The sequence below is a fragment of the Trifolium pratense genome, linkage group LG2, assembly GCF_020283565.1.
Source record: "Trifolium pratense cultivar HEN17-A07 linkage group LG2, ARS_RC_1.1, whole genome shotgun sequence".
Taxonomy (NCBI): domain Eukaryota; kingdom Viridiplantae; phylum Streptophyta; class Magnoliopsida; order Fabales; family Fabaceae; genus Trifolium; species Trifolium pratense.
In genome coordinates, this window is record NC_060060.1 from 22,521,210 (window position 1) to 22,548,380 (window position 27,171).

General features: G+C 29.8%; 4 protein-coding genes across 4 annotated transcripts; 1 reads left to right on the forward strand and 3 right to left on the reverse strand.

Moving 5' to 3' along the window:
* Positions 1-1,079: 1,079 nt before the first annotated feature.
* Positions 1,080-4,179, forward strand: LOC123910103 (dnaJ homolog subfamily B member 13-like). Its single transcript, XM_045961151.1, has 2 exons — positions 1,080-1,731; positions 3,495-4,179. Exons 1-2 carry the CDS (start codon positions 1,343-1,345, stop codon positions 3,943-3,945), a joined length of 840 nt encoding a protein of 279 aa, XP_045817107.1. The 5' UTR covers positions 1,080-1,342; the 3' UTR covers positions 3,946-4,179.
* Positions 4,180-4,668: 489 nt separating this feature from the next.
* LOC123904864 (thioredoxin H2-like) lies at positions 4,669-5,817 on the reverse strand. Its single transcript, XM_045954470.1, has 3 exons — positions 5,616-5,817; positions 5,398-5,520; positions 4,669-5,092 (listed from the first exon to the last, which is right to left on the reverse strand). The coding sequence occupies exons 1-3, from the start codon at positions 5,712-5,714 to the stop codon at positions 4,961-4,963; spliced, it is 354 nt and encodes a 117-aa protein (XP_045810426.1). The 5' UTR covers positions 5,715-5,817; the 3' UTR covers positions 4,669-4,960.
* A 4,872-nt stretch (positions 5,818-10,689) lies between these two features.
* Positions 10,690-12,427, reverse strand: LOC123904862 (thioredoxin H2-like). Its single transcript, XM_045954468.1, has 3 exons — positions 12,219-12,427; positions 11,790-11,912; positions 10,690-11,030 (listed from the first exon to the last, which is right to left on the reverse strand). Exons 1-3 carry the CDS (start codon positions 12,354-12,356, stop codon positions 10,899-10,901), a joined length of 393 nt encoding a protein of 130 aa, XP_045810424.1. The 5' UTR covers positions 12,357-12,427; the 3' UTR covers positions 10,690-10,898.
* A 5,848-nt stretch (positions 12,428-18,275) lies between these two features.
* LOC123904863 (thioredoxin H2-like) lies at positions 18,276-19,997 on the reverse strand. Its single transcript, XM_045954469.1, has 3 exons — positions 19,781-19,997; positions 18,829-18,951; positions 18,276-18,741 (listed from the first exon to the last, which is right to left on the reverse strand). The coding sequence occupies exons 1-3, from the start codon at positions 19,910-19,912 to the stop codon at positions 18,610-18,612; spliced, it is 387 nt and encodes a 128-aa protein (XP_045810425.1). The 5' UTR covers positions 19,913-19,997; the 3' UTR covers positions 18,276-18,609.
* Between the last annotated feature and the right edge of the window lie 7,174 nt (positions 19,998-27,171).

Here is a 27,171-nt window from a genome sequence, read left to right on the forward strand (position 1 = left end):
TATTATTAACCAGATCTCTACATAAGACGAACAAAGACCGGTATAAAAATGTAACTTGTAACAGCCCCGGGCCCCATCATGGCGATCCCGGAGCTGCCACCTCACGACCTTCTCCACCCCCCTCTCTAGTGGAGTTTTTGCCTTCCGTGGGAATCGAACCACGTACCCTGGGGTTCAAATACGTGTTCAATCCATTCCCACTAACAGCCCCCGGGCCCCATCATGGCGATCCCGGAGCTGCCACCTCACGATCTTCTCTACCCCCTCACTAGTAGAGTTTTTGCCTTCCGTGGGAATCGAACCATGTACCCTGGCGGCTTAAAGATATTTTAGGTTTCACAATGGTCCCTTAAAGAAAAAAAGGTCAAGATTGGTCCCTTAAAGACACATTCGTTTCTCAATTGGTCATTTCCGTCAATTTTTTACTAAAAACATTAGTTTTAGTAGACTGAATTGTGGATGTCATTAAGTGTAAGTGGTCCACCAAAAACCTTATTAATTTTTAAAATTTTAACCATTGGAATTTTTTGTTATATTTGGAGTTAAAATTTAACGGAAATGACCAATATGACAAAAATATAAGTCTTTAAGGGACCAATGCGGACCTTTTTTTCTTTAAGAGACCAATCCAGACCTTTTTTTCTTTAAGGGACCATTGTTAAACCTAAAATATCTTTAAGGACCAATAGACTAATTAAGCCATAAAACAATTACTTTTCAAATTTGTCAATTAACTAATACTATATTTTATATTTTATATATTATAGACTAAATACATTAATCATTTAATAAACTATAATTTATTTTTTTATAATACGACAAGAGCCAGAATTGACTTGATTTCAATTCCTTTTTAACGTCAATTGCAGAGATTAATTTTTCGAATTTTGTATATTCAAATAATCAACAAACTCTCTATTTTATATCTAGAATTTGATTTCTATTATTATGGAACCTAGGAATTTGATTTCTATTTCAGATTAAGAATAAAAGTTGTATATTTTCTTTCTTATTTTTCTAGAATTAAATGGGCCTTTCTAGAACATAAATAAGTCTTGGGGTTTTTATCACAAAAAAATATTTTGATTCCAATTTAAGATCCTTAGAAATAAAATTTGTATCTTTCTCTTTTTTAGAACCTATTGACAAAAATAAAAAACGAGTCTTTCTCTAATTTTAGGATTTGATCGATTGATTCTACCTAAAAAAATCATCATCGTCACATTCTTTTTCCTTGTTTATCTCCTCAAAAATCTCTTCTTTCGTCACACTTTGTTACTATTTTACCACAATTCACTCTTTTCTTTGACTCAATTCCTTCAAATTCATCAACTTTTCTCAAATGGGTATTGATGATTACTACAAAATACTAAAGGTGAATCGTGATGCAACCTATGAAGAGTTGAGCGAATCGTTTAACAATTTATCATTGAAATGGCATCCTGATAAGATTAAACAATACCCTTTAAGGAAACAAGAGTTTGAGACAAAGTTTAAGAAAATTTCTGAAGCTTATGATGTTCTTAGTGATCCTAGGAAGCGTCAGATCTATGATAAATATGGTAAATATCCTATGAATTTTGATGGTTTCAATGATGGTGATGGGAATAATATTAAGGTAGATGAAGATGTTGGAGCTGTTGAGACTGAGTTTTATTGTACTCTTGAAGAGCTTTATAGGGGTTGCAGAAAGAAGGTTAAGATAATAAGGACTGTTCCTGATGGGTTTGGGTAATCATCTTTCTCTTCAATTACTGTTATTTTAGTTTAATAATGGTTGCGGTGTGATTCTTGATATTGTATAGAATTGCTGTCAAATGCGGCTGAAAGTGGGAAGACGGAAACCGAGGAGTGAACATGGCCTAAGACTTAGTTTAAGTTCATTCCTCGGTTTCCATGTTTTCCTTACTTCCCACTTTCTTTCCAATCAAATGGATTATTTAAAACCTTGATTGTTAAGATTTAAGGTAGGGATAGAATTGAGTACTTGATTTAATTTTCAGGTTATACTACTATGTATAAGGAAATTGAAATTGGCTTTATAAATTGGATTATATAACTTTTGTTATTAATTTGAAGGTAAGATGGTCCCATGAGCATAGCTCAGTTGATAAGACATGGCATCATATATATGCTATATATAGGGGCCGGGGATGAACACAGGGTTCCCCACTTATTCACCTCAAGGGGTGAATTTCTAGCTACTATGCTATCTGACAACAAAATTAAAACAAAAAAATGTACTGGAGATGTTAGTAGAGGGTTTAAATTGGAAAGGGAATATTAGTATTAGTACAAATTTTGAAATTAAGTTGGTTTAGATTTGGAAAAGCTTATTTAGGTTTATCTTATGTTATAAACTGCAAATGTTGTGAAGAGTTTATGATAATAGCTTTTGACTTTTTCAAAAGTTGTTTTTAGTTGGTTCAGTAGTGATTGGCGCTGAACTTGACAGGGAGGACCACGGTTCAATCCCCGCAACGGCATTTGGGACGGGTCTGGAACCACTTGATGTCAGAACTCGCCCCGAATTCTGGACTACTAGGGCCCCTTCCCCTAGGAATTAGAGAGTGAAAACCAAAAAAATAAAAGTTGTTTTTAACTTATTTTGATAAGCTCGACATGATAGCCTATGAAACAACTCACAGTTTATACAAATACATGTTAACATCATTTTCTATTGGATTACAGAGATAACTTATGCATAAGAATTTATGCAATAAACATCGGTTCATAAATTGCTTAATAAAATGAAATTATGACACTAACTTTGAATTGAGTCTTTTGTTGCATAGTGAATTTTGGATGGTTTACTTGGTAGTTGATGATCACATTTGTTTGCCTTGGCTATCATTTTTGTCTTATTGTCTTTAATAGTATTGTTGATGTTGTTGTTGTTATGCTACATTTGGCTGCTATATTCTGCAGTTTCAGTCGTTTTCTATATCAGTTGTAAACTTATTTTGCTTAATCATGCACACTTGTGCAACGAGCATGCATTTAGATTTATCAGTGTTCCGTATCCACATGTAAATATAGAAAGGTTTAAAATTGTTTTGTGAATTTGTGTTGGCGCTTCATATGTTAATATCAGTTAGTTAAAACAAGAAGAATTTGTGTTGTGTAACATATGTAGTGCTAGCACAGACACATATGCACCAGACATGACACAAACACGTAGACATCAATAGTAAACTACATGTGTCGGTATAAAAAGTTGACATGTGGCCGACTTTGGGCGTGTCTTTCATCTGATAAAGTGTTGTGGTGCTACATAGTCTGTAATATATCATATGTTGATTGGTTTGTTTGATATCAGGCTTATTTATACACTTATTTACCGTTGAATTAAACCAATTGAATGGAAAATTGCATCAAGATAAATTCGGACTACAATATTGTCATTATTTGCGGTTCCTTTTTAATTTGCTTGGAAACATAAGTTGGTTTAACAAGGACTCAAGGAGCTTTATTTTCTAAATTTGTTTTGACAGGAGAACGAAGTGTGTAGAAGAACTCTTGAAGATATCTATTAAACCTGGTTGGAAAAAGGGTACAAAAATCACGTTTCCTGGGCAAGGAAATGAACGACCAGGATCTCCTCCATCTGATCTAATCTTTGTGGTGATGGAGACACCACATGATACATTCAAAAGGGATGGAAATGATTTGATAATGACTCAAAAGATATCACTTCTAGAAGCTCTTGTTGGAACGACTTTCAACGTAACAACCTTGGATGGAAGAGATATCACAGTTGAAGTGACTGATCTTGTTACGCCACAATATGAAAAGGTGGTTTCTGATGAAGGTATGCCACTTGCAAAGGAACCAAGTAAGAAAGGAAAGCTTAGAATCAACTTTCATGTTGAGTATCCATCAATGCTAACCGCTCTACAAAAGCATGATGTAAGAAGGATTTTGCGTGATGCTACATATAACTAATCTATAATTTTAGTCTAATCTAATGTTTTTAACTCTTAGTTAATCTAGTATTGTCAAATAGCAGTTATAGTAGCATTATACCGCTATAGGCTATAGAATAGCGGAGTTTGAACAAACTGCTATTTTCTGCAATCCGCAATTTGCTCGTTAACTTTCTTCTACTTCAGATGTAAATAACTTAATATGCAATTCCACTATTAGATATATATTAAAGCTAGCTTAATTGTGATTTTATCCGTAGCATGATATGTAACTTTGGAAAACAAGTGTTTATCTACTGTTCTAGAGGAAACTGATATGTTTTATATGATCTGCTTAGTTTGAAAATTTGAAGTTGACTTATATATAAAGGTATATCCTTATAAGTTAGAATTGCCATGTATGCATTAAGTTTTGGACTAATCATTTGTAGCTGATGTAGTAAATACACGCAGTTTCACACTGTTTTCAATCCTTGCCGTCAATTTGAGATCAGACTGTTTAAATTAAAAACCGTGTCTTTTGAGTTAAAACCATGTGTTGATGTATAATCGAATTGCAGATATTAATAACTACGTGTTACAGCGTGCTGCTGTAACTGCGGAGAATATTTTTCCATCATATACCATTCCATTTTTGCATTTAATTTTATAAACCTTTTCTTTGGCTAATATTTTGAGAATATTTTTTTTGTTTTTTCTTGGAAGAAAGAACAGAACTATGTTATTTTGGTCAATATAAAAATATTGCAAGTTGTTGAAGATTTTGATGATTAGCATAGTCAAATAACATTAAAGAATCCTCTTTAAATTAAATGATAAACCAAAAATTACATATATATCATTACAATATTTCCTCTTAAATTAAATGATAAAAGAATGACACCTATTTTCTTATTGTGTGAAAAATGAAAATGATGACACTAACTTATTGCATTCTGAACTTGTAGATTGTTCTTATTCCTTTGTAATCTATGAAGAATGTGCTGCAGAGACTTTGTTTTTGTTACAGTGTATGATCATGATGATACTACACTTTAGTTTCTATGTTTTTCAATCATCCTTTGTAGCTCCTCTTTTCTTACACCAACCACTTTTTCAACAATTTTTCCTTTCTTAGTGAGTATGAAAGTTGGCAATGAATGCACCTGAAATGTTTGAGACACTCCCTGTTGCCATATAAGTTGTGAAAACAAATCAGTTTCAAGTGTTGGACATCATATCATTAAAATTAATAATTTGTAATAGGTCAATTTCGCATTTGGTCTTGATCACTGATTACTTAATATTTCAGAAAATCTGGTTAAAAGTGGGAGTATCAGGGTTTGAATCTTAGTCCTTGCATATTGCATGCAATGTCCTACCAACTGAGCTATGCTCACAGGGACAACAGAGTTATTAATCCTTATATAAAGTTTCTTTTACATTAAATAAATAAAAACTAGTTAAAGTTAAAGATAATTTTGTAACATACCATTAACTCATCCACATCAAGGTTAATGAACTCAACATCAGTGTATTTTGCAGCAAAATCTTTCATAATTGGGTCCATAAGTTTGCAAGGTCCACACCATTTTGCTGAGAAATCAATTACCATCTATAGCAACAAAAAAACAATACCACATTAAGAAACTAAATTTGATCTATTGTAAATATACTATATAGTTAAAGATTGAAGCTACATAAACATACCAATTTATTAGTTTCTTTAAAGGCTTCAAAATGAGCATTCCATTTAGCAGTTGAATGGAAGGTAAGTACATGAGAATAATTAAACAAGTTTGATCCCATGTTGATTAACAAAAAAAATGATTTAGGTGTATGAATGAATGAGAAATAAGTTGGAAGAGTATATATGATGTTTGGTTTGTTAATTTGTTGGGATGATTGAAAATTGGTTGCAATATATATAGAGATTACAAAGGAGTAGAAGTGTGTGATTTTATTTGTAATGAATCGGATTCTTTTAAGTGGTAAGCTGTAAAATGGAATGTTGAAGCTATTAGGACAAATTTGAGAATGACTAGCACCATTCAAGTTGATTAAATGGGTCATTTTCATTCCACACATTGATGTGAAACATCAAAGAAAACAAATTAAAGCTATGTTAAGAAATACTAGGTTTAAGGTAAGTGCTAAAAAATTTCGTACCCCTTGTTTTTAGTATCACACTTGTTTTTAGTGCAAAACTGTGACAAGCCCAATACACAACTGCATCCCTTCTGATATCAACTAACCCAAACATGTAGTTTTTTTTTTTTTGTGTTAGCTCTCTGATTCATTGGAGAAGAGGTACTAGTAATTCAGAGTTCATCTGCGAGAATAGTAAAAATTGACAAACAAATTGTTCCACTTAAAAATCGAACTCGAGTTCTATCTAACGATCCATTTCCAAACATGTAGTTTTTATTACATGAAAATAAACAACTAAAACCAAATGACTTAAAATAACAAAAGTTTGTTGTATTAAGAATAATATGCCTAAATATATATATATTTAAGATTTTAGATTTAAATATTATTTATATTTAAAATAAGATAACAATTTAAGATTTATATTTCTGTTTAAAATATTTAGGATTTGTTTAAAATTTATATGATTAATTTATTATTTACACATATGATCTAAAGTTTTGTAACTCTATATTTATATAGTCATATTGATATAAAAAAACCATATCAAATAGGACGATCTAAAAGATCAAGAACTTCACTCACTAGATTAAGGAAAATGCACCTGAAAACTGTGACAAATACTATGTTAAGAAACATGACATAGGTTAAGTAGGAGAAGTAGAGAAAATTAACAGAAATGTAAATTTTAATATTTGGTTTAGCACTAATACATTTTATTGAATGTGTGTCTAGTATTCAATTTTTACAGATATCTACATATATATGTGAGTATATTCAATAATTTCATTCTTGAATTATCAGAATCTCAATGCATTTGTGCCAGTGTCATATTTGGTGTATGTTTGTGCTTATGCGGATGGAGAAAAAATACTCGTCAAAACAGAGAAAATGAAAAGCATATTAGATGACGTAAAAGAGAGTAGAAAATTACTCCCCACTACGGCTTTGCCTTGTTCACGTCCTTAACTAATATGCTTTTCATTAAATCCACCCTTAAGCGTGTGTTTGGAAAACAATATTTGTTGATTCTAAAAGCAATATTTGTACATCAGCAGTCAGTTTGAAGACATGGTTTATGTTGAATTGTTGTTGCAGCATAATATCTTAAGATTCTGATGAGACTTTCTTTCTAGTGCCATCAAATATTGAACTTGCAAATATACCTATGAGTTGTTACACATTTGGAATGGATTGGTAGCATCTACTTTTTAACTAACGCGTGAATATATACCACACAAAATATATAATACAAAAATGCTAAATAAATAATTTAAAAAGTGAAATTTAAATAACCTTAATATAATATGGTCCCGTATCTTTTTAACTCCGCTACTTTGCCTAACAAAAGGTTCACATATGTTGTATTCTTCTGGCCACCAAAATTTGATGGAACAAAACTTCATTGTTCATTTCTATTTATAGTCATATTTGATCATTTAAACCCTCGTAAAATTTTATTTGCTTGAATTTGATTATTGGAAGAAAAAATTTATAAAATATAGGTTTATTAGCTAATATAAGTTTGACTTACACAGTGAAATCAACCTTATAAGTTGTGATTTGACACATTGTTAAAACCTATTCATTTAAAATTCTATTGTTCCATTTTCAATTTAATATTTTTTTTTATATATTTCTTTAAAAAAATAATTTGTTTATATAATTTTTTTCATTGTTAGAAAACTTAGTTATACAAATTTTGAACATGGTCCCGGTTGAAATGAGGAAAACTTATTTTTGGAAAAAATAACTAATATTTCAATTTTTTTGATTTACAAAAATTTAGAATTGATATAATTTTATAAAAATATAAATAAAGGTTTTGTGGATGTTTTATTTTTTGAAGAATTTTTTTTTCAAAATTTGAATTTGTAATAGCATATTTTCGGAAAACTCAAATTTTAATTTTTTTTCACAAAATCATTATTCATTTAGGAAAAATATAAAGTGTTAGTTTTCTTGAACTTGCTTAAAAAAAAAAGTTTTCTTGAACTTATTCTTAAAAATTAATACGTGGTGGAAGACTCAAAATTTGACTTCATCAAATATTTTGACTCCAAAAATGTAAATTTTTTAGAATAGAATTAAATAATTAAAAATATTTAAAAGTTATCAAGGATAAAATGAGAATTTAATATGCTTTGTGATGGATTTAGGGGAGGGGGAGTGTTCCAATTTAGGGTGTATAAGGGAGATTTTCTTGAAGGCTTGTTGAGTAAATTAATCAAATTTGGGTCCCCAATCAACTATTGGATTTGCACCTAAGATTTTTGTATGGACCAAGAACAAAATTGGCTAGCCAAAGTTTTTTTTTTATTTGTAAAAAGGAAAACACTAGCTAGTTACCGGTACGATACGACACGATACCGATATGATACCGATACGGTATATATATATATATATATATATATATATATATATATATATATATATATATAAATGCACAATATATAAACATAAATAAAATCGATAATGATAAAAAATTAACATTCAAATTACTCAAATTGAGTTAACAAGTAACAATTACATATCTTAAGTTAAGTACTACCCAAAAAGGGGGAGTGAGATGAGTAACTTAACTGGTTAATTAGTTGAGCTAAGAGTTAAGGAGTTGGAGATCCAGGGTTCAAGTTCTGACAAGAAGAAAAAACTAACATAATAATATAATATACTAACAATTTGCTTATAAAAAAAATACGTACTACCCAAAGACATAGTTGGTAACATCATACTCTAACATTCAATACTTAAGAGAAGACACGAATTGTATCAGTCTCCTTTCCTACGTTTTCATCATCAGAGAACACTAATTATCTGATACTTTTCCGATACACGTATCGGAGAAGTATCCGACACGTATCGGTTATATTTTTTTAAAAAAAAAAAAATTAATTTCCGATACTTTTCTGATACGTGTATCAAAGAGTATCAGACGAATATCGGTATCGAGTACGTATCAGACACGATACTTCGTCATTTTTGTGATATCGGGACTTCACAGACTAATACCTCCGGGACACTACTAGTTAAAAAAAGTAAATATAGTAAAATTATTTTAAAGTTTATTGTTATTTTTAAAAAATTGTAAAAAATAACATTTTCAATACACAATTTCTTTCCGAAACTAATTAGCATGACTCTTATGTCCATTGAAAACAAAATTGAAGAATTTTTTGCTTTGTGGACTTGGTGACACGTTGTTGATGTCACTTGGCATGGCAGTGATGTAGAGCTGTCAAAACGGGCTGCCCGGCCAAATTCGGGTCGGCCCGGTCGGGCTTCGGGCTTCGTCGGGCCGGGCTAAAAAGCCCGGATTAAAAACGGGCTACCAAAATTAGTGCCCGAGCCCGGCCCGGTACGGGTAGTCGGGCTTTCGGGCGGCCCGGTTTATCTTTTTTTTTTTTTTTTTTTTACTTTTAGTGCTCAAACTCAACTATATAAATAACATTAATAATTCTCGCGCGTCCTATTTTTTACTCATCCGCTATAAATATTATATAATTCGCGCGCGCCGTATTTTTACTCATCCCCTATCTACGAGTTTCTCGCGCGCCCTATTTTTACTCATCCACTACCTACGAGTTTCTCGCGCCCTATTTTTACGCATCCGCTACTTACGAGTTTCTCGCGCATCATATTTTTACTCATCCGCTACCTAGGACTTTCTCGCGCGCCCTATTTTTACTCATCCGCTACTACGAGTTTCTCGCGCGCCCTATTTTTATTCATCCACTGTGTACGAGTTTCTCGCGCGCCCTATTTTTACTCATCCACTAGCTACGAGTTTCTCGCGCCCTATTTTTACGCATTCGCTACTTACGAGTTTCTCGCGCGTCATATTTTTACTCATCCGCTACCTACGACTTTCTCGCGCGCCCTATTTTTACTTATCCGCTACGTACGAGTTTCTCGCGCGCCCTATTTTTATTCATCCCCTACCTACGAGTTTATTGGGTGCCCTATTTTTACTCCTGCTACTTAAGTAGCGGACGGTATTTTATAATTTATATTACAAACTAATTTCAAATCATCCGAAACAAATTATTTATATTTATATTTATATTTTATTTTTAATTTTAATTTTTTCGGGCTTGCGGGCCTCCCGCGACCCATTCGGGCTAGCCCATATTTTAATCGGGCTTTGTCGGACCGGGCTAAAAAGCCCGGAAATAATTCGGGCTAGGATTTTCAAGGCCCGAGCCCGGGAAAAAACCGGGCTTGGCGGGCCGGCCCATTCGGGCTAGCCCATTTTGACAGCTCTACAGTGATGCCCCCTTAAATAAGTTTTTATATCTCCATCTTATAACAAATGTCTCATTTGTAAAAGAAAATACTTATTATAAAATAAACAAGTGGATTATTGATTTTTATTTTTATATTTTGATTAGAACAAGTGGATTATTCATTGTTCGTTAGAAGGGATGAAATTTTAGTCATTAGATTATTTGATAAAAAAAGCATTAATTTTATCATCTCAGCAACCAAATATATTTTATTTATTTATTTCTAATAACAACAACCAAATATATTATAAATTGAGTGGAAATAAATTAGATTTTTTGACAAATTGAGTGGCAATATTTGCTTATTAAATTTCTTAAACAAATATCAATCTGCTGGTAAAATATAATTAGAATGCTAAAGTTGCACATTAACATACCATATAATTAAATTATTTTTCACTTTTGGTTACATAAAAACGCTTTGCACGTCAAAACCATAATCTAAGTCACACAAACATGTAAAATGTAGATAGCATATATAATGAATAATTTCTCCTTATTCTTTGTTCCTTTAATGATGCTCAACACAACTTTGACCATGTGCAAGTTTAGAGACTCAGTTTTGATGCTTCTCAACTAGCTTTTCAAGCTCTTCCTTTTTTGCTCCTACAACCTTGTCAACAACTTTACCTTTCTTCATCAATATGAATGTTGGCATTGCTTGCACCTGGAATTCTTGAGTGACACCCTGTTTACAATTCAATGTAAATGAACATAGTTCAGACACGACACCAACATATATGTTCATCCTAATAATAATTTTAGAAAATAAAATAATTTAATATAATGACATGTGTCAGTGTAATGTTGATGTTAGATATCAATATGTGTCAAACGCTCTGAATACATTTTTAATTTGATGTGTCGGTACTATGTAGATATTTCACCCGTCCCAAATTATAAGTGGTTTCGACTATTTCACACAAATTAAGAAATGTAATATTAATTTTATTTGAAAAAGAGAAATTATGAGTTTGTATACAAAAATGTTTTTCATTGATGATATGAAAAAGATAAATTGAAGAGTTGAAAGAAGACAACGTAATAAATAGTAAATGCTTCATTGGAACGACTAATAATTTAGGACAATTTTTTTTATTCAATTAAAGTGACTTGTAATTTGAGATGAAGGGAGTATATAATTTATTTTTTTTTAAGAAGTTAAATTAGTCCATCCAAATTGGAATCAGAGAGAATCGAACCTGAGACCTTAAGGAGGATCACACTCTCAAGTCTCAAGTCAATACCATCAGACCAAATGAAGTATACAATATTAAACGGTCTTATTAACATGTGACCTAAGGGTGTCGTACATGTTAATGACACATGTTAACATTCTCCGATATCGAAAGAGTTATTATCAGCTGAAATGTATATTTGGTATGTTGCTTTTACACTAAGAAACATAAATGAGTGCTAATGAAATGAAATAAAAATTTGACAATACCATTAATTCATCCACATCAATCTTGATGAAATCAACTTTAATGTATTTTGCAGCAAAGTCTTGGATGATTGGATCCATGTATTTGCAAGGTCCACACCATGTAGCCGTGAATTCAATCACCATCTTAAACCAAAATAAAAAAGATACACATTCCAATAAGAAAAAATTAACTAGTAATGAGAATAGCTTATATTAATAAGGGTCTTGCTAACGAGTGTCATCGGAGTACTCTTTAAATATTTTATTTAAAAAAATAATATATTTATAACATATTTAAAAAATGAAGCTTTTCAATTTTCAATGTACTCTTATTGATTTCACACATTTCTATAAAAATTTCACAAAAACTTACTATTTAAAACGCTCATTAGCATTTTTCTATTAATAATAACACACTTTCTATAAAAAAAAAATATAATAATAACACACCAACTTATTTGTTTGTTTTGAGGCATCAAAGTGAGCCTTCCACTTAGCAGTGGAATGGAAGGTGAGAATGCGAGATGATGATGGTGACTTTGTTGATGTATGATGAGCATACTCCATATTGGATGAATTGGCTCCCATTTTTCCTCTATCTTTTAATTTTTGAGACTTTTAGAAAACAAAATTTATTTGTATTCAAATCTTGTTTGGATGATGACATTTACTATAGGAGAGTGCTATTTATAAGACTAACAAAGTAGAGGGGAATCACTTTTTTTTTTTTTAACGTATCAGATTCTTTCTAACTTAATGATAGAAAGTACTTGAGTGAACTTTTTCAAAAATTAGGCAGAATTTTGTGATGTGATCATAGCACAAGAACATAAACACATGTTATAGTCATATTTTTATAAATTAGGTATTAGTTTCATGCCATTACAAAGTCTAATTATTTGGATAAGATTATTTAGACGATAAACTCTCATTTAATAATTTCCATTGGTTAAAGACAAATATCAGTGAAACTTAAATACACTGTAAGATCTCATATTCGAATTTAGGTAAAAGCATTCAGAATAACAATATCAATATTTTTTTGTCAAGAATAACAATATCAATATAAATAATTGAATTATGACTTATAATAAAACTCGTTGTTAAATATTATACAAAAAAAAAAAAAAAAAAAACTCGTTAAAAATTTTAACATTGTTATATTCTAATTCTAATAATTAGAATTTAACTTCTTGAAATCGCTGATTAAATTGAAAGAAATGTGCATCATCTTTTTAAAACTATATGACAAAATTACACTTGAGATCATTTATCTTATATATTTGTAACATTTTAATCCTTTATCTTTTTTTTGTATCGTTTAAGTTCTTTATCTTTTATAATGCGCACAAATACATCCTTTTTCTTATTTTTTAAAAAATGCTGAGATGTATCTGGATTGACATCTCAACATTTTTTAAATAAAAAAAAATAAGAAAAAAGATGTATTTGTGTGCATTATAAAAGATAAAGGACTAAAATGATACAAAAAAAAATAAAGACCAAAGTGTTATAAATAAATAAGATAAAGGATATTTGGTGTAATTATACCAAATTATATAATATGTATTCGTTCATCACAAAGATTTATTAACTCCAAAATATATTGGGCCTCCATCTTTTCATTTTCTTTGGACCAAGATATTCCAAAGTCCATCGATAGGTGAATCCCCTTCTTTTTTTTGAGATTTACTTTTGGCGCCCTCAGTATACATGGCCACCCCTTGAAAACCCCATTTTACCCCTCTCGTTACTTAGAAAGCGAGTGTGTAAATAGCAAAAATTGAGGGGAAAGAGTTCGCTTTCTAGAATGCAAACTGCAGTTGAGTTCGCTTTCTAGATAGCAAACTGCAACTGAGTTCGTTTTCTAGAATGCAAACTGCAGTGAGTTCGCATGCGAACTGCAGCCGAGTTCGCTATCTAGATAGCAAACTGCAACAAAGTTCGCTTTCTAGATAGCAAACTGCAGCTGAGTTCGCTATCTAGATAGCAAACTGCAACAAAGTTCGCTTTCTAGATAGCAAACTGCAGCTGAGTTCGCTTTCTATAATGTGAACTTTTTTTTCCATGATTTTTTTCATTCTAGGGGATGAATTTGAGCTAAAAATATTTACACTCGCTACTTTGAGTGCGAAAAAGTGCTCGCATCCTAGAAAGAGAGAGGGTTAGTTTGATAATTTCAGGGGGTGACCGAAGATATTCAGGGGGTGCGAAAAGTACGATTCTTTTTTTTATTATTTATTCACAATGTTATCCTTTTCTTGGTCTTGTCCAACCATTGCTAAATCATTTATAGAACTGTATATCTCTATATGTTCAAGGATGAAACAATAGCTGTCCAATTAAGTTGTTGAATTTAAATGGTTAATGAATTTCAATTAAACAAAACTTATTTCATAGCCGCCTTCCTACCTGTAATTCTATTGCTAAGGAACCAAACCAATTACTTATGTCAAAGCACACTATATTCTTATGTTAAACGGTTACCATAGTGGATAAATGACTCATTTCATGAAATATGCATTCTTCATTTCTCTCGCATAGAGAGACCCATGAGACGCTTATTCATATAATTTATATACACGCATATGAACTCATCCTCAAAATATACACACTCATTTTAAGTTGTTACTAATTTGATTCTTATAGTACTAATATTTTTGTAGATACTCTTCTCCTCTATACTTGACCTCATCACCAATTACACCGGATCCACGGAGAAAACTATCTAGTTCTACCCGTTGGGAGCCGCAATTATCCGAACAATATTAACATTCCAATTGATAATAAAGTCTTACGGATCACATGATGTTAAAAACACAACTTGTGAGCCTCTTTTGATTATCATGTCAAATTGCGGCTAGCCACCAATAGAGCATCATCTCTTCTTTATATAACAACGGTCTGAGTTCATCGCTGAAATTAACTAAACAATTTTTTTGAAAGAAAGTAAGATAACTTCATATCAAGGAAACAAGATAACTTTAATATCATATAATATTAATATGATTCGATTAATTTTTAAGAAGTTTGCAACATTATTTCAAGCATTGTTATGAAATGATCTATAAGTCTTTTAATATTGTTAAAGAAGTCCCCATCGCTTGCGAGATGACTTGAATAAGTGTTTATAAGCAAAAGGCAATCCTCACATTACAAGCCGGTTTTGTGAGGATGAGTTAGGCCCAAAACTCAATTCTAAGATGATATCATAGCCTATCCATGATTCGTTGGGCCACTTCGTCGGGGCGCCTATAATCAGGTTTATGATCGGGCCCTCCACCATTTATATCCGCGCAACAAGCCCAACAGTGTTGAGCGCGAGGGGGTGTGTTAAATACTCGATTAAGGTTATTAACCTCTTCATCAAATACTCGATTGGATGAAGTCCTAGGTTCGATCCTCATTATCACCATCGTAAATAAAAAAAATCTTAAATCAATGGTTAGTTAGTTCAATAATGATTAGCGCTGAACTTGGTAGGAACGACCACGATTTGACCCCTGCAACTGCGATCGGAAGGGGACTAGAACCACTTGATTTGTCTCCCGAACCAGATTAAACTGGTGATGGAAAGCAAATACTCGGTTGCAACCTACCTTACATATGAACTATCTAAAGTTTATTCATTTGAAATAATGACCTATCTATGATGTTTTTTTTTTTCTTTTTTGATAAAATGAGCTCTATATATAGTTTTTATGGTTACAATGAGCCATATATAGTTCCTTTGTTAACGTATTTTAATTTCTTTAGCTAGCCCGTGATCAATACATATAGTTTTAATTTCTTATTATAAAAAAAGGCAGAATGTATTCTATGAACTTCGAGAAAATAAAGGTCGATCTTTATCTCCCGAATATATATTGAAATTCACCATATATATTTTTTGTATGGTCGTAAAGTAGCTTCCACTTTCTTGTTAATTTTTCTTTAGATATTTTTCCCTTTTTCTTTTGCTTTGTGCTGGTTGGCCAGTAATATTTGGCTTCTACAAGAAGATCTTTGGTGACATGAGTAAATGTACCTACGCCAATAAAATATTAGAGCAATTTAATCATTAAACTCATTTAGTACTTAAGACATTATTTTTTTAAAAAAATATGAAGATAGTGTTTGTTTAAAACAGTCAATGTTCTTTATATTCAACGGCTCCTAATCATATATTAATAGCTTGAACTAAATGGGTTTGTATGATGTAAATAAGTTTACTTTGTGCTTATAAAAAAAAGGAAAGAATTGTGTCAAAAAAAAGGAAAGAAAAAACAAGCTCCACACAAATAATTTGGAAATAACATTATAAGAGTAGGATAATGTAGCAAAACAATGTGCTCTCGTTGACTGAGTGTCAAATTGGATACTCCCTCCGGTCCTTTTTATAAGAAACAATTTGAAAAAATCACACAGACCAAGGAATCACATTTAACATACTTATTTTCATTTAATACTCTTACAAATTTAAATTTATTCCATATATACCCTTATTTAATTACTCTTTATTCAACTAATTTACTTATTTTTAAATTCTCTCTCATAATAAATAAGGGCATAAGTGAAATTGAACATTTAAAACATTTGAAAATTGGTCAAAGTTTCTTATAAAAAGGACCAAATTTTTTGCCCTAAGTGTTCCTTATAAAAAGGACCGGAGGGAGTATCTTTTTTTTCTGACCAATCAAAATGGATATCTTTTATTTATTTATTTATATTCTTATTTTTAAATATTCATATTAAATTATTTAAAAATAATATTTAAAGTAAAACAATAATTAATTAATAACACATATATACATATAACATAGAAAATAAAAATGAAACTTAAAAAGTCTTTTTTTTCAATAATTGGTGAAGGGAGAAATTCTCATTAATCGAAGTGCCACTAATAACAGTATTTTACAACTATTTTTGTGAAGATTTAAACTCGACACTTTAATATTACAAGACTAAAATCTGACCACCGTCTCTGTTGGGACTTGAAACTTAACAAGTCTTGAAATTGCTTGAAAATAATTTATTTAGTTTCATTTTTATTTAGAAAAATGAAAGAAAAAAAATAATCAATTTCTTCTTATTTACTCTAGGGTTATCATGTATTTGTTTTTGTTAACCATCCAGTTGAGTCCACGGTTGAACAAGTTTTTAGGTGTGTAAATATCAATTTTATTAAAAGCACCTTCATCTTCTATTTTTATGAAAAAAATTTAGGTAGGTTGAATCTTGAAAATCACTGTAACTAGAGAAAACTTAAATTTCAACTAACACTAAAAAAATACTTACATATTATCCACGAACGAAATCCTAGTAGCACTGAAAGCGGAAGTTGAACTCACACATTTATGGAACACCATTATCTTCAATATTATTCATAATACTCTTTTACATTCCCATTAATAAGGATGTGCCTGTGTCTGTGTGGAAATCATGCATATGCTGAAAAAGAAAAACAAATTGGTGGAAAAACCTTTATCAGTGACATATATTTGTCCCTTATTTTTTTTTATATTAGTGAAAAATATTTCTTCAATTATTGAGTAGAATTAAATATGATTTTAGTTTATGCAATTATTATTTTAGTCACTCTACAATTTTTTGTTCGAGTTTAGTTCATACAATTCAAAAAATATTGTATTTACCTAATGTTAGCTTATTGGGCACTGACAATGACAATATGTATTGGGCATATATATGTTATCATGAATATAAACCTAAAGTGGGAGAAGTAAACCAACAAAGAAGTAATTATCAGCGGTTAAAATATTTCAACAAAGAATTAATTATCATTGTGACAATTTTATCAGCGGTATATATCCATCACATGTCAACAAAAAGTATATAATTTATTTGTATTTGATTTTTACGTAAACAAAAATGACACAATTATGAAATAATAATAATTAATATGGCATTTACCACAATCGATTGTGCATCCATAGGGTCAACTTTCATGCAAATACACCCGTTTTTATTATTTTTTATTTCTTTTTATTTAAATAAATTATTTTTACATATTTTTAAGTTTTGTTTGAGTTTTCTTCTTTGTTATTTCGAATTTGCTTGTTTTAATTTCCATTTTGGTACAGTGTTGGTTTTGATTTTCCGTCTTAGCTAGTATGATTTTTGTTTTGATTTCCCATCTTAATATTGTGTTTATTTTGTTCAGATTTCCATATTTGCTTCAATTTAAATTCAGTGCAGATTCAATGATTTTAACATTTTCAACGTTGCAGATTCAGATGCATGACTATTTCGAACATTTGAATTTTTCATACAAATTGTAGGCTTTGTTATTAGGTTGTTTTATGCTATTAACATTAACTCGAGTACAATGAGTTTGTTTGCAAATTCATCTTTTAAATTTTTAGCGAACTTGAATATGTAGTGATTTTGATTGATGTACTTTACAAATTTGAATAAATATAAAGATCATTGTTTTTTTAGTAAAAAAAAAATTGATGTGGCATTTAATTTGGTTTTTGATGCAAAGTGGCATTTAATTAAACAAATATATATTTGCTGGAATTGGCGTTTCCATATTCATTTGATTATATTGATAGTAGATAGTCCCGTGAGTTTAGTTCAGTTGATATGAACGTCGCATTATACATGCATGAGTCAGAGTTCGAACTCTAAACACTCCACTTATTTACCTTATGAGTACGTGGAATTTCTAGTCATTAGACTACTTATAAAATAAAACGGATAGTAGATATATGATATACTCGTGTCCATGACCGATGACCAGCAACACCAATGCAACTTATACTTATTTAGTATGTCATGAAGTCATATTTTTCTGACTTTATTACAATGTTGCAAGAGGATGATCATAATCTCACACTAATCAATTCCTGCGTTTCTCAATCAGCTTCTGTAATTGCTCCTTTTTGGCTCCTACCACTTTTTCAACTACTTTTCCTTTCTTAATTAGTATAAATGTTGGCATTGCTTGCACCTGAAATGCACTTGCCACATCCTGTTTCAATTTGTATCATAAGTTTCTATTAGTAAAAATGTTGCATATAATTAAAAATCAAGGTAAATAAAATGAAATTTATCATACCATTAACTCATCCACATCAATCTTAATGAATTCGACATCTTTGTATTTTGCAGCTAATTCTTTGATAATTGGCTCCATGTATTTGCAAGGTCCACACCAAGTAGCCGTAAAATCAATGACCATCTTTAAGAAATATATGAAAGAAAATTAATCACTTCATAAAACCCAAGAATTTCAACTGAATATTAAGTTTTTTTTTTCCGCAACGTCCAAAGTAATTAATCAGTTGTTAATATTTAATTTTTCTCTTCACCAAGACTTGAAGTGCGGTCATTTAGGTTTGGATTGTGACTTGAGAAATGTGGTCATTTAATTTCTTAAATCTTTTAACTCCTAGTTCATGCTAGTTGAACTACTCAAACTCTTTGAATAGCCAAAGTATTACATCTTGTTTCCACGTGAGTTTAGCTCAGTTGGTAGGACATCACATTTTATATGCAGAAATCGAGGTTCGAACCCCGGAAATCACAAAAATCACAAGTCACAATACAAACAATATTAAAAAACTTAACTTCATTCTTATCAAAAAAAAAAAAAAAAAACTTAACTTCATGACGACAATTGATGTCACGGATCAATGTTTAAAACCTTTTTTTTATTGGTGAAATTCTTGGTTACAATTGTCTCTGAGGTATCGGTTTAGTGATAAGAGCTTGAATTTATAATTTCAAAGAATGATATAGTTTTTGTTGTCACGTACTCTAGTGACTAAAATTCTACTTTTAAGATGAATTAGTGGTGTGTCTGAAGTTCGAATATCAACTCCTACATATAAAATGCCGAGTGTGATGTCATACCAACTGAGCTATATTCACGTGAATAAGGACGATAGAGTCCTAAATCTCTTGAAAGTGGCTGTAATATAGTCACTAGTGTCACTTTAATTAATAATAATTATTTACCTACCATTTCTTTTTTTAAGAAAAAAAAAGAGAGAGAAGAAAATTATTACCAACTTGTTTGTTTCTTTGGAAGCCTCAAAGTGAGCCTTCCATTTTGCTGTAGAGTGGAAGGTGAGAATCAGGTTTGGTTGCAGTGATGATCTCTCAACAACAGTCTCTAAAGTGGAAAAGTTGGCTCCCATAATGTTGATTCTTTTTTGGCAAGTAAAAAACCAATATTGATGGGAGAGTTTGTGTAGGAATTGTTGTTATGAGTGAATTTTGTGTATGACATTATATTGAGTGACAATGTATTTATAGACCATATTATCATATTCTGTTGAAATTCATCGATTGATAAAAAATTATTATTAAAAAAAAATGAAGAAAAGCAGAACAAAAACAGGTATCATATTCTTGGAGTTGACTATCTAGTCTGAACTCTAACACTGTCTACTTATGACTAAAGCTACCCTCTTTTAATATAGAAATTAATCTTAAAATTGAGAGTTTGTCTTAACTTAATCTTACAAAATTGATTTGTAATATGAGAATCACCTCTACTTTATAAGCATATATTCATAGGTTATCTCGTAACCGATTTCTTAACACAATCTCTCGCACCCAGCGCTTGGAGCGTGAATATAATGGTTGATGGTCCGATTGGAAACCCGATAGTAAGCGGCCTAGCAGATCATGGAGAATTAGGTCTAACTCAATCCTACAAAACCGACTTGTAAAATGAATATTATTTTTACTTTATAAACATATATTCATAGATCATCTCATAATTAATGTGAGACTTCTTAACGATTAATTCTTAACTTCTACACTAATTTACCGTACATCGTTAACCACAATGTAGTGCATAGATTTATATTATTACAAAATAAACGGTTAATACTTTGCATTTTTGTGATTACAAATGTAGTACTCTAAAATTTACAATATTCACACACATCCATATTTCCAGTAGATCCGTGGTATTTGCATATGTGGTTTTATATTAAAATGCACAAATTTTTGTCGGTGAGTTGGATATTAGTAGTGAAAATTAAAAAAAAAATGTTTGTATTTTATTTGTTAGAGATTGTTCTCATTCTCATGATTGGACAATGGAACACCAAAGGCCTCTATTTTTGAAGGAATCAAATTTCTTAAGATATAATACAGTATAAGATCTCATCCTTTGTTGAAGTAGAAAATTGTCAAAATCGATATATCATTTTATAATTACTAGGATATTTTATATGTTTGCCAATAATTAAAAAATATATTAAAAATTGTTAAAACATAAAGAAGTCGCATCACAATCACATGCATGTTGGTTGATATGGCATCACATTCTGCCGGAGCCGTTTATTTTGATTTAACCCAAATGGTATATTGCCCACATTTTAGGCCAATATTTTAGAAATTGAATATGCATTACTTAGTGGTAATTCTTTTTCGCGTCCTCTAAAGTTCAGAAAATACTCTAGTGAACATAAAATGGGGTAAAAATCTAAAAAAAAATACAGTTTACTAGCGAACACAACAGAAATCAAATTTGGAAAAACAATTTATTACTTAAGTAACTAACTGAGTTCGTACTTGTAAATAGTGAATCTTATAAAATCTAATATTTTTATCTTCTCATCCTTCTTTTTTTTTCCTCTATGAATATTTTTACAATATTCACAATATTCACACACATCCATATTTCCAGTAGATCCGTGGTATTTGCATATGTGGTTTTATATTAAAATGCACAAATTTTTGTCGGTGAGTTGGATATTAGTAGTGAAAATTAAAAAAAAAATGTTTGTATTTTATTTGTTAGAGATTGTTCTCATTCTCATGATTGGACAATGGAACACCAAAGGCCTCTATTTTTGAAGGAATCAAATTTCTTAAGATATAATACAGTATAAGATCTCATCCTTTGTTGAAGTAGAAAATTGTCAAAATCGATATATCATTTTATAATTACTAGGATATTTTATATGTTTGCCAATAATTAAAAAATATATTAAAAATTGTTAAAACATAAAGAAGTCGCATCACAATCACATGCATGTTGGTTGATATGGCATCACATTCTGCCGGAGCCGTTTATTTTGATTTAACCCAAATGGTATATTGCCCACATTTTAGGCCAATATTTTAGAAATTGAATATGCATTACTTAGTGGTAATTCTTTTTCGCGTCCTCTAAAGTTCAGAAAATACTCTAGTGAACATAAAATGGGGTAAAAATCTAAAAAAAAATACAGTTTACTAGCGAACACAACAGAAATCAAATTTGGAAAAACAATTTATTACTTAAGTAACTAACTGAGTTCGTACTTGTAAATAGTGAATCTTATAAAATCTAATATTTTTATCTTCTCATCCTTCTTTTTTTTTCCTCTATGAATATTTTTATAAGATTCATTAGTTAAAGTGTGAAATGTGTTTTTCAGATTTTGCAGCCCTTCAACATTCGTTGATTATATTAAGATGGGCTATTTTAAGAATTTCAAGGGGTGTGCTAGAAAACCAGATGTTTTCAGACTAGGCTGAACCACAAAATTATATTAGTTCGTTACAAAAAGCATGGCTCACGAATAGGGGTGTATTCATGATTCTTGTCAGTATTGATCTAAACCAAATTATATTGATGCTTTCTCTCCCGACCCCCTTGTGATTTTTTTATATCCCCGATATTTCAATTTTGCTCTTGTAGAAAAATTCAGTTCGTAGAAACCGAATTTTTTCTAGTGCAAATTCAGAGTAAATTTCGATTTTTAGAAATCGAAATTTGTTTTAAAGGTAAAAAAAAAACTTTGGTTTCTACAAACCGAAGTTTTTTCAAGGGTAAAATTGAAAATTTAGAAGGTATAAAAGAAACACGAAATCGGGAGAGAAAACATCAATTATATTAGACATAATTCGAACTGAACCAAATTGTTAAAACATTGTCAAAAACTAAACCAGGTTAAACATTAGAACTAGTTTTAAAAACTGAAAATATCGAACCGTTAAACTGAACCAAACGGAACTAATAATCTCCTATATAAGAAAAGAAGATACTAATGAAATTCCCAATTTGTCCCTTTTTCATTTTTTTGACACATAATCAATTCAGGGTTATTTTTTGTCTTTATCAAAAAAAGTTAGTAGAAAAATGCTAAAAAAATTTCTCAGTACGATTCGAACCCTTAACCTTTTAGTTACACTTCTTATTAAATTTACCACTAAGCCATATGAATTAATTTGTTATATTTTTGGAATCAACATATAATCAATATGAGTTAAATGACCAATTGTAACCACAAAACTCGACTTTATTTGTTACTTCTTCCACGATTTTTTTCTTTTTATCTAAAAATCAAATTTTTTTATGTAACCCAAATTCAAATACCTCACTTTATACAAATTCAATTTTTTAGTAAATAAAAATCAATTATTAACTGGGCATCGATATATCCTATACATATTTATTAACTGTGCATCGACCATCTGCCACGTTTTTGTTAATATAGGTAGATTACACTTTTTTTTTCTTTTCACCTACAAATCCAATTTTTTGTATGTAACCCAAATTAAATCTAAATTACCTCTTCTCCCACATTTTTTTCTTTTTATCTACAAATCCATTTTTTTAATTACCTAAAAAAATAAAATATTAATGCTATATTTGTCTACACATATTTTTTTAAAAAAATTTACTTAAACCACAAATAGTTGTCCTTTTATTTTATGTTTCTGTTTTTTTATTTTCTGAAAAATTTTGTATGAAAAGTTTTTATCAATAAGTCAGCAATACTAATTACCTAAAAAAGAATAAAATATTAATGTTATATTTGTCCGTTTATTTTATATTTGTCTACAGATATTTTTTAGAATTTTTTTTATATTTTTTTTAATATCAACTTCATTTATGGACTTCAAGCCAATATTCAATTAAGTTAATTTTTAATTCAACTAAATATATTTAAGAACAAAACTTATAAACAGTTTAATAGAAACTGTTTTTTTTTTGTACAACCATAGAAATGGTTTTTACTGTGACCAATTGAAACATGACACATGGATTAATTTATTCCATATTACTAATTTCAATTTTAATAAAATTCACATTGTCAATTCGAATTTCGTCGAGCAAGTGGAAGAGAAGAGTAAAGCGATGGAGATCACCACTACTCTTTTCTTCAATTCATCCGTTTATTTTTCACACACACACACACGCACGCACGTACGCACGCACGCACGCACACACACGTTAACACTCTAATTATAATCATATTTATAATGAAAGTCAATAGTTTTACACAAAGCATGGATAGAGATAAAATAATTTTATGTTCTTGCAATCGGATAAAATAAATATTTTACGCAGTTAAGAAACGATAATCAATCATATATGTCCTTTGAAAATAGAATTAAAATTAAATATTTTTAATAATTTAATAGTTTTTTTTAATAATTTAATAGTTATAATTGATTGACAGTGTAAATTGTTTTTACTATGTCAGTAAATAAATTAAATCGTGAGATTAATACATACCGCTAGTGAGAAAAATGAAGCAAAAGCTATGGTCCGAAAGCGACCGGCATAGGTATCAGAAACAAAGGCACCAAGTAAAGGGGCAAAATTTGTAAGACCACTCCATATGTTTAGAATGTTTGAAGCATGAACTTGGTCCAAATGAAATTCTCTTGTCAAATAAACCATAAAATTAGCAAACAATCCAAATGCTGCTAACCTCTCAAAAGTTTCATTTCCTGTATTAACAGAGTTAAAAAAATAAATCAAAATCAATTATTTTAAATTGAGTGGGTGTGAAATATTTTGTGCAAGATTACACAACTTACAAAGTTAAAAATTAAATAAAAAATCAATTATTTTCAATTGAGTGGGTGTGAAATATTTTGTGCAAGATTACACAAATGTGAAGAAACAATAGCTATGAAATTTTAGGCCGAATATGAATCCACTTAAGCAAAAAAGGTCGCAATTGAGGATACTGAACAATCTCAACCGTTAGTTTGAGATTCGAGGATTCAAATTACCCACTTACTAAATTATTAATGTCTCTGTAATAAAATGTATAAAAAAAGTATACAAAATACATTTATGTTTATATTTTGTTACGATCGAATAGATTAATAAATAGATAGATAGAAATATCTAACCTATATTTTAATTCAACTAAATATATTTAAGAACAAAACTTATAAACAGTTTAATAGAAATTGTTTTTTTTTTGTACAACCATAGAAATGGTTTTTACTGTGACCAATTGAAACATGACACGTGGATTAATTTATTCCATATCACTAATTTCAATTTTAATAAAATTCACATTGTCAATTCGAATTTCGTCGAGCAAGTGGAAGAGAAGAGTAAAGCGATGGAGATCACCACTACTCTTTTCTTCAATTCATCCGTTTATTTTTCACACACACACACACGCACGCACGCACGCACACACACACACACGCACACACACACACACACACAAAATATATATATATATATATATATATATATATATATATATATATATATATATATATATATATATATATATATATATATATATATATACATATATATATATATATATATATATATATATATATTCATCAATTGGATGACTCAAACGATTTCAGTTTGTTGGTCTTTCATCAAAGCCTCTCCATGGTTGGGGGTTATTGCCATGTTTATACTGTTGTTGTTGTTGATTTCACTTTCAATGATACAATCAATGTTGATAACAACGGTGGAAATTAAAAACCAGTTTCACTTTTAGATTTTTAGATAATGGTGAACTGACGGAGTTTAATAAATTATTAATGACGAATAAATTAATTCAGGTGTCGCATTTTAATTGGTGGACAGTGTCAACAGTACATATGGAACTATTTCTAAGTTTTGTCCTATATTTAATATGAGAATATGGTGGGAGAAAAATGGAACTGTTTCTAAGTTTTGTCCTACATTTAATTAATTTAATATCAGAATATGGTGGGAGAAAAATTGAAAAACTCCCGAAAAAATGTTGAGACTAAAACAATAAGAATTCTCAGTCATCTCGAGGGGATTGGTCTCTGCATGGTTGTGCAGATGATACTTTTAGTTTAAAAGAAAAAGAATTAAATACAAAGTTAAAAAATAAATGACATTTATTTAGAAGTTTTTTTTTGTTGGAAGATATTTTGTTGTTGATATAAGGACTAATTAATTTTTTGAGAAATAAATTACCTTTTATTTTACCGGAACAAAAAATCCACTTGTCATCAATACATTGGTCATTCTTTTGAAATAGATTGACCAATACATTATTCATAATTTATATTTAGTCTCACGGAACTTGTGTTTTACTAATATATCATGTTGTCTATTTTTTTTTTTAATAATTTACAGGTTATATTCATATTAATACGGGAACATAATTTTTTTGGTTATATCTACGGGCCTTATATTTTTACTCATATATTAATAAAGTTGTATATATTTTTATTAATTTTACGAGTTATACTCATATATTAATACGGGGACATCATCTTTTGTGTGAATTCTGAGGGATCTATGTTTTTCTTCTTATTAATAAGGTTTCCTGTTCTTTAATAATTTATGGAGCACATATATTTATACTCGTATATTAATACCATAACCTTTTTTGTTTTTAATTTCTACAAGATTTATATTTTTAATCATATTTTAATAAAATTGTTTAACCTTTTTTTTAATTTTACGGGTTATAGTAGATCATATATTAATACAACAACCTATATATTTTGTTAATTTTTACGAGACCTATATTTTTTATTAATATATTAATAAGATTGTCAATTCTTTCATAATTTCTACATGAGATGTATTTTTTTTTTCTTTTTTTTTTTTTTTTTTTTTTAAAAAAAAAGTTGATGGTTTATAAGTACCACCAACTTATTTACAAAGAAAATACTACAATTGCTGCTGTCAAGGATCGAACCCCTGACCAACAGCCTACACCTGCTCAGTCAGCAAGTGCCAACTGAGCTACCCCACCCACCCTACATGAGATGTATTTATACTCATATATTAACACAAGAATCTAATCTTTTGTGTGATTTCTGCAAGGCTATATGTTTTTACTCTTATTAATAAAGTTTCCAGTTTTTTACTATTTTTTGTGAGATCTATATTTATACTCATATGTTAATACAATGACCTAATGTTTTGTGTAATTTTTGTGGGAACTATGTTTTTTACTCATATTAATAAGCTTGCACGTTCTTTTATAATATATGCGGAACCTATATTTATACTCATATATTAACATGGAAACTTATTTTTTATGTTGTCTATTTTTTTTTTTACAATTTTACGGGTTATACTCATATTTAATACGGTGACCTAATTATTTTGATGATTTTTGTGAAACCTATATTTTCACTAACATATTAATAAGGTTGCCTATTTTCTAATAATTTTTACGGGACTATATTT

Coding starts and splice junctions, on each gene's coding strand:
- LOC123904862 (XM_045954468.1), bottom strand. CDS start 12,356: ATGGGAGCCAATTCATCCAATATGGAGTATGCTCATCATACATCAACA. Junction 11,913..12,218: donor CAAAACAAACAAATAAGTTG/GTGTGTTATTAT, acceptor TTTTGGTTTAAG/ATGGTGATTGAATTCACGGC. Junction 11,031..11,789: donor TTGATGTGGATGAATTAATG/GTATTGTCAAAT, acceptor AATTGTAAACAG/GGTGTCACTCAAGAATTCCA.
- LOC123904864 (XM_045954470.1), bottom strand. CDS start 5,714: ATGGGATCAAACTTGTTTAATTATTCTCATGTACTTACCTTCCATTCA. Junction 5,521..5,615: donor TTAAAGAAACTAATAAATTG/GTATGTTTATGT, acceptor TTGTTGCTATAG/ATGGTAATTGATTTCTCAGC. Junction 5,093..5,397: donor TTGATGTGGATGAGTTAATG/GTATGTTACAAA, acceptor ATATGGCAACAG/GGAGTGTCTCAAACATTTCA.
- LOC123904863 (XM_045954469.1), bottom strand. CDS start 19,912: ATGGGAGCCAACTTTTCCACTTTAGAGACTGTTGTTGAGAGATCATCA. Junction 18,952..19,780: donor CCAAAGAAACAAACAAGTTG/GTAATAATTTTC, acceptor TATTTCTTAAAG/ATGGTCATTGATTTTACGGC. Junction 18,742..18,828: donor TTGATGTGGATGAGTTAATG/GTATGATAAATT, acceptor AAATTGAAACAG/GATGTGGCAAGTGCATTTCA.
- LOC123910103 (XM_045961151.1), top strand. CDS start 1,343: ATGGGTATTGATGATTACTACAAAATACTAAAGGTGAATCGTGATGCA. Junction 1,732..3,494: donor ACTGTTCCTGATGGGTTTGG/GTAATCATCTTT, acceptor TTGTTTTGACAG/GAGAACGAAGTGTGTAGAAG.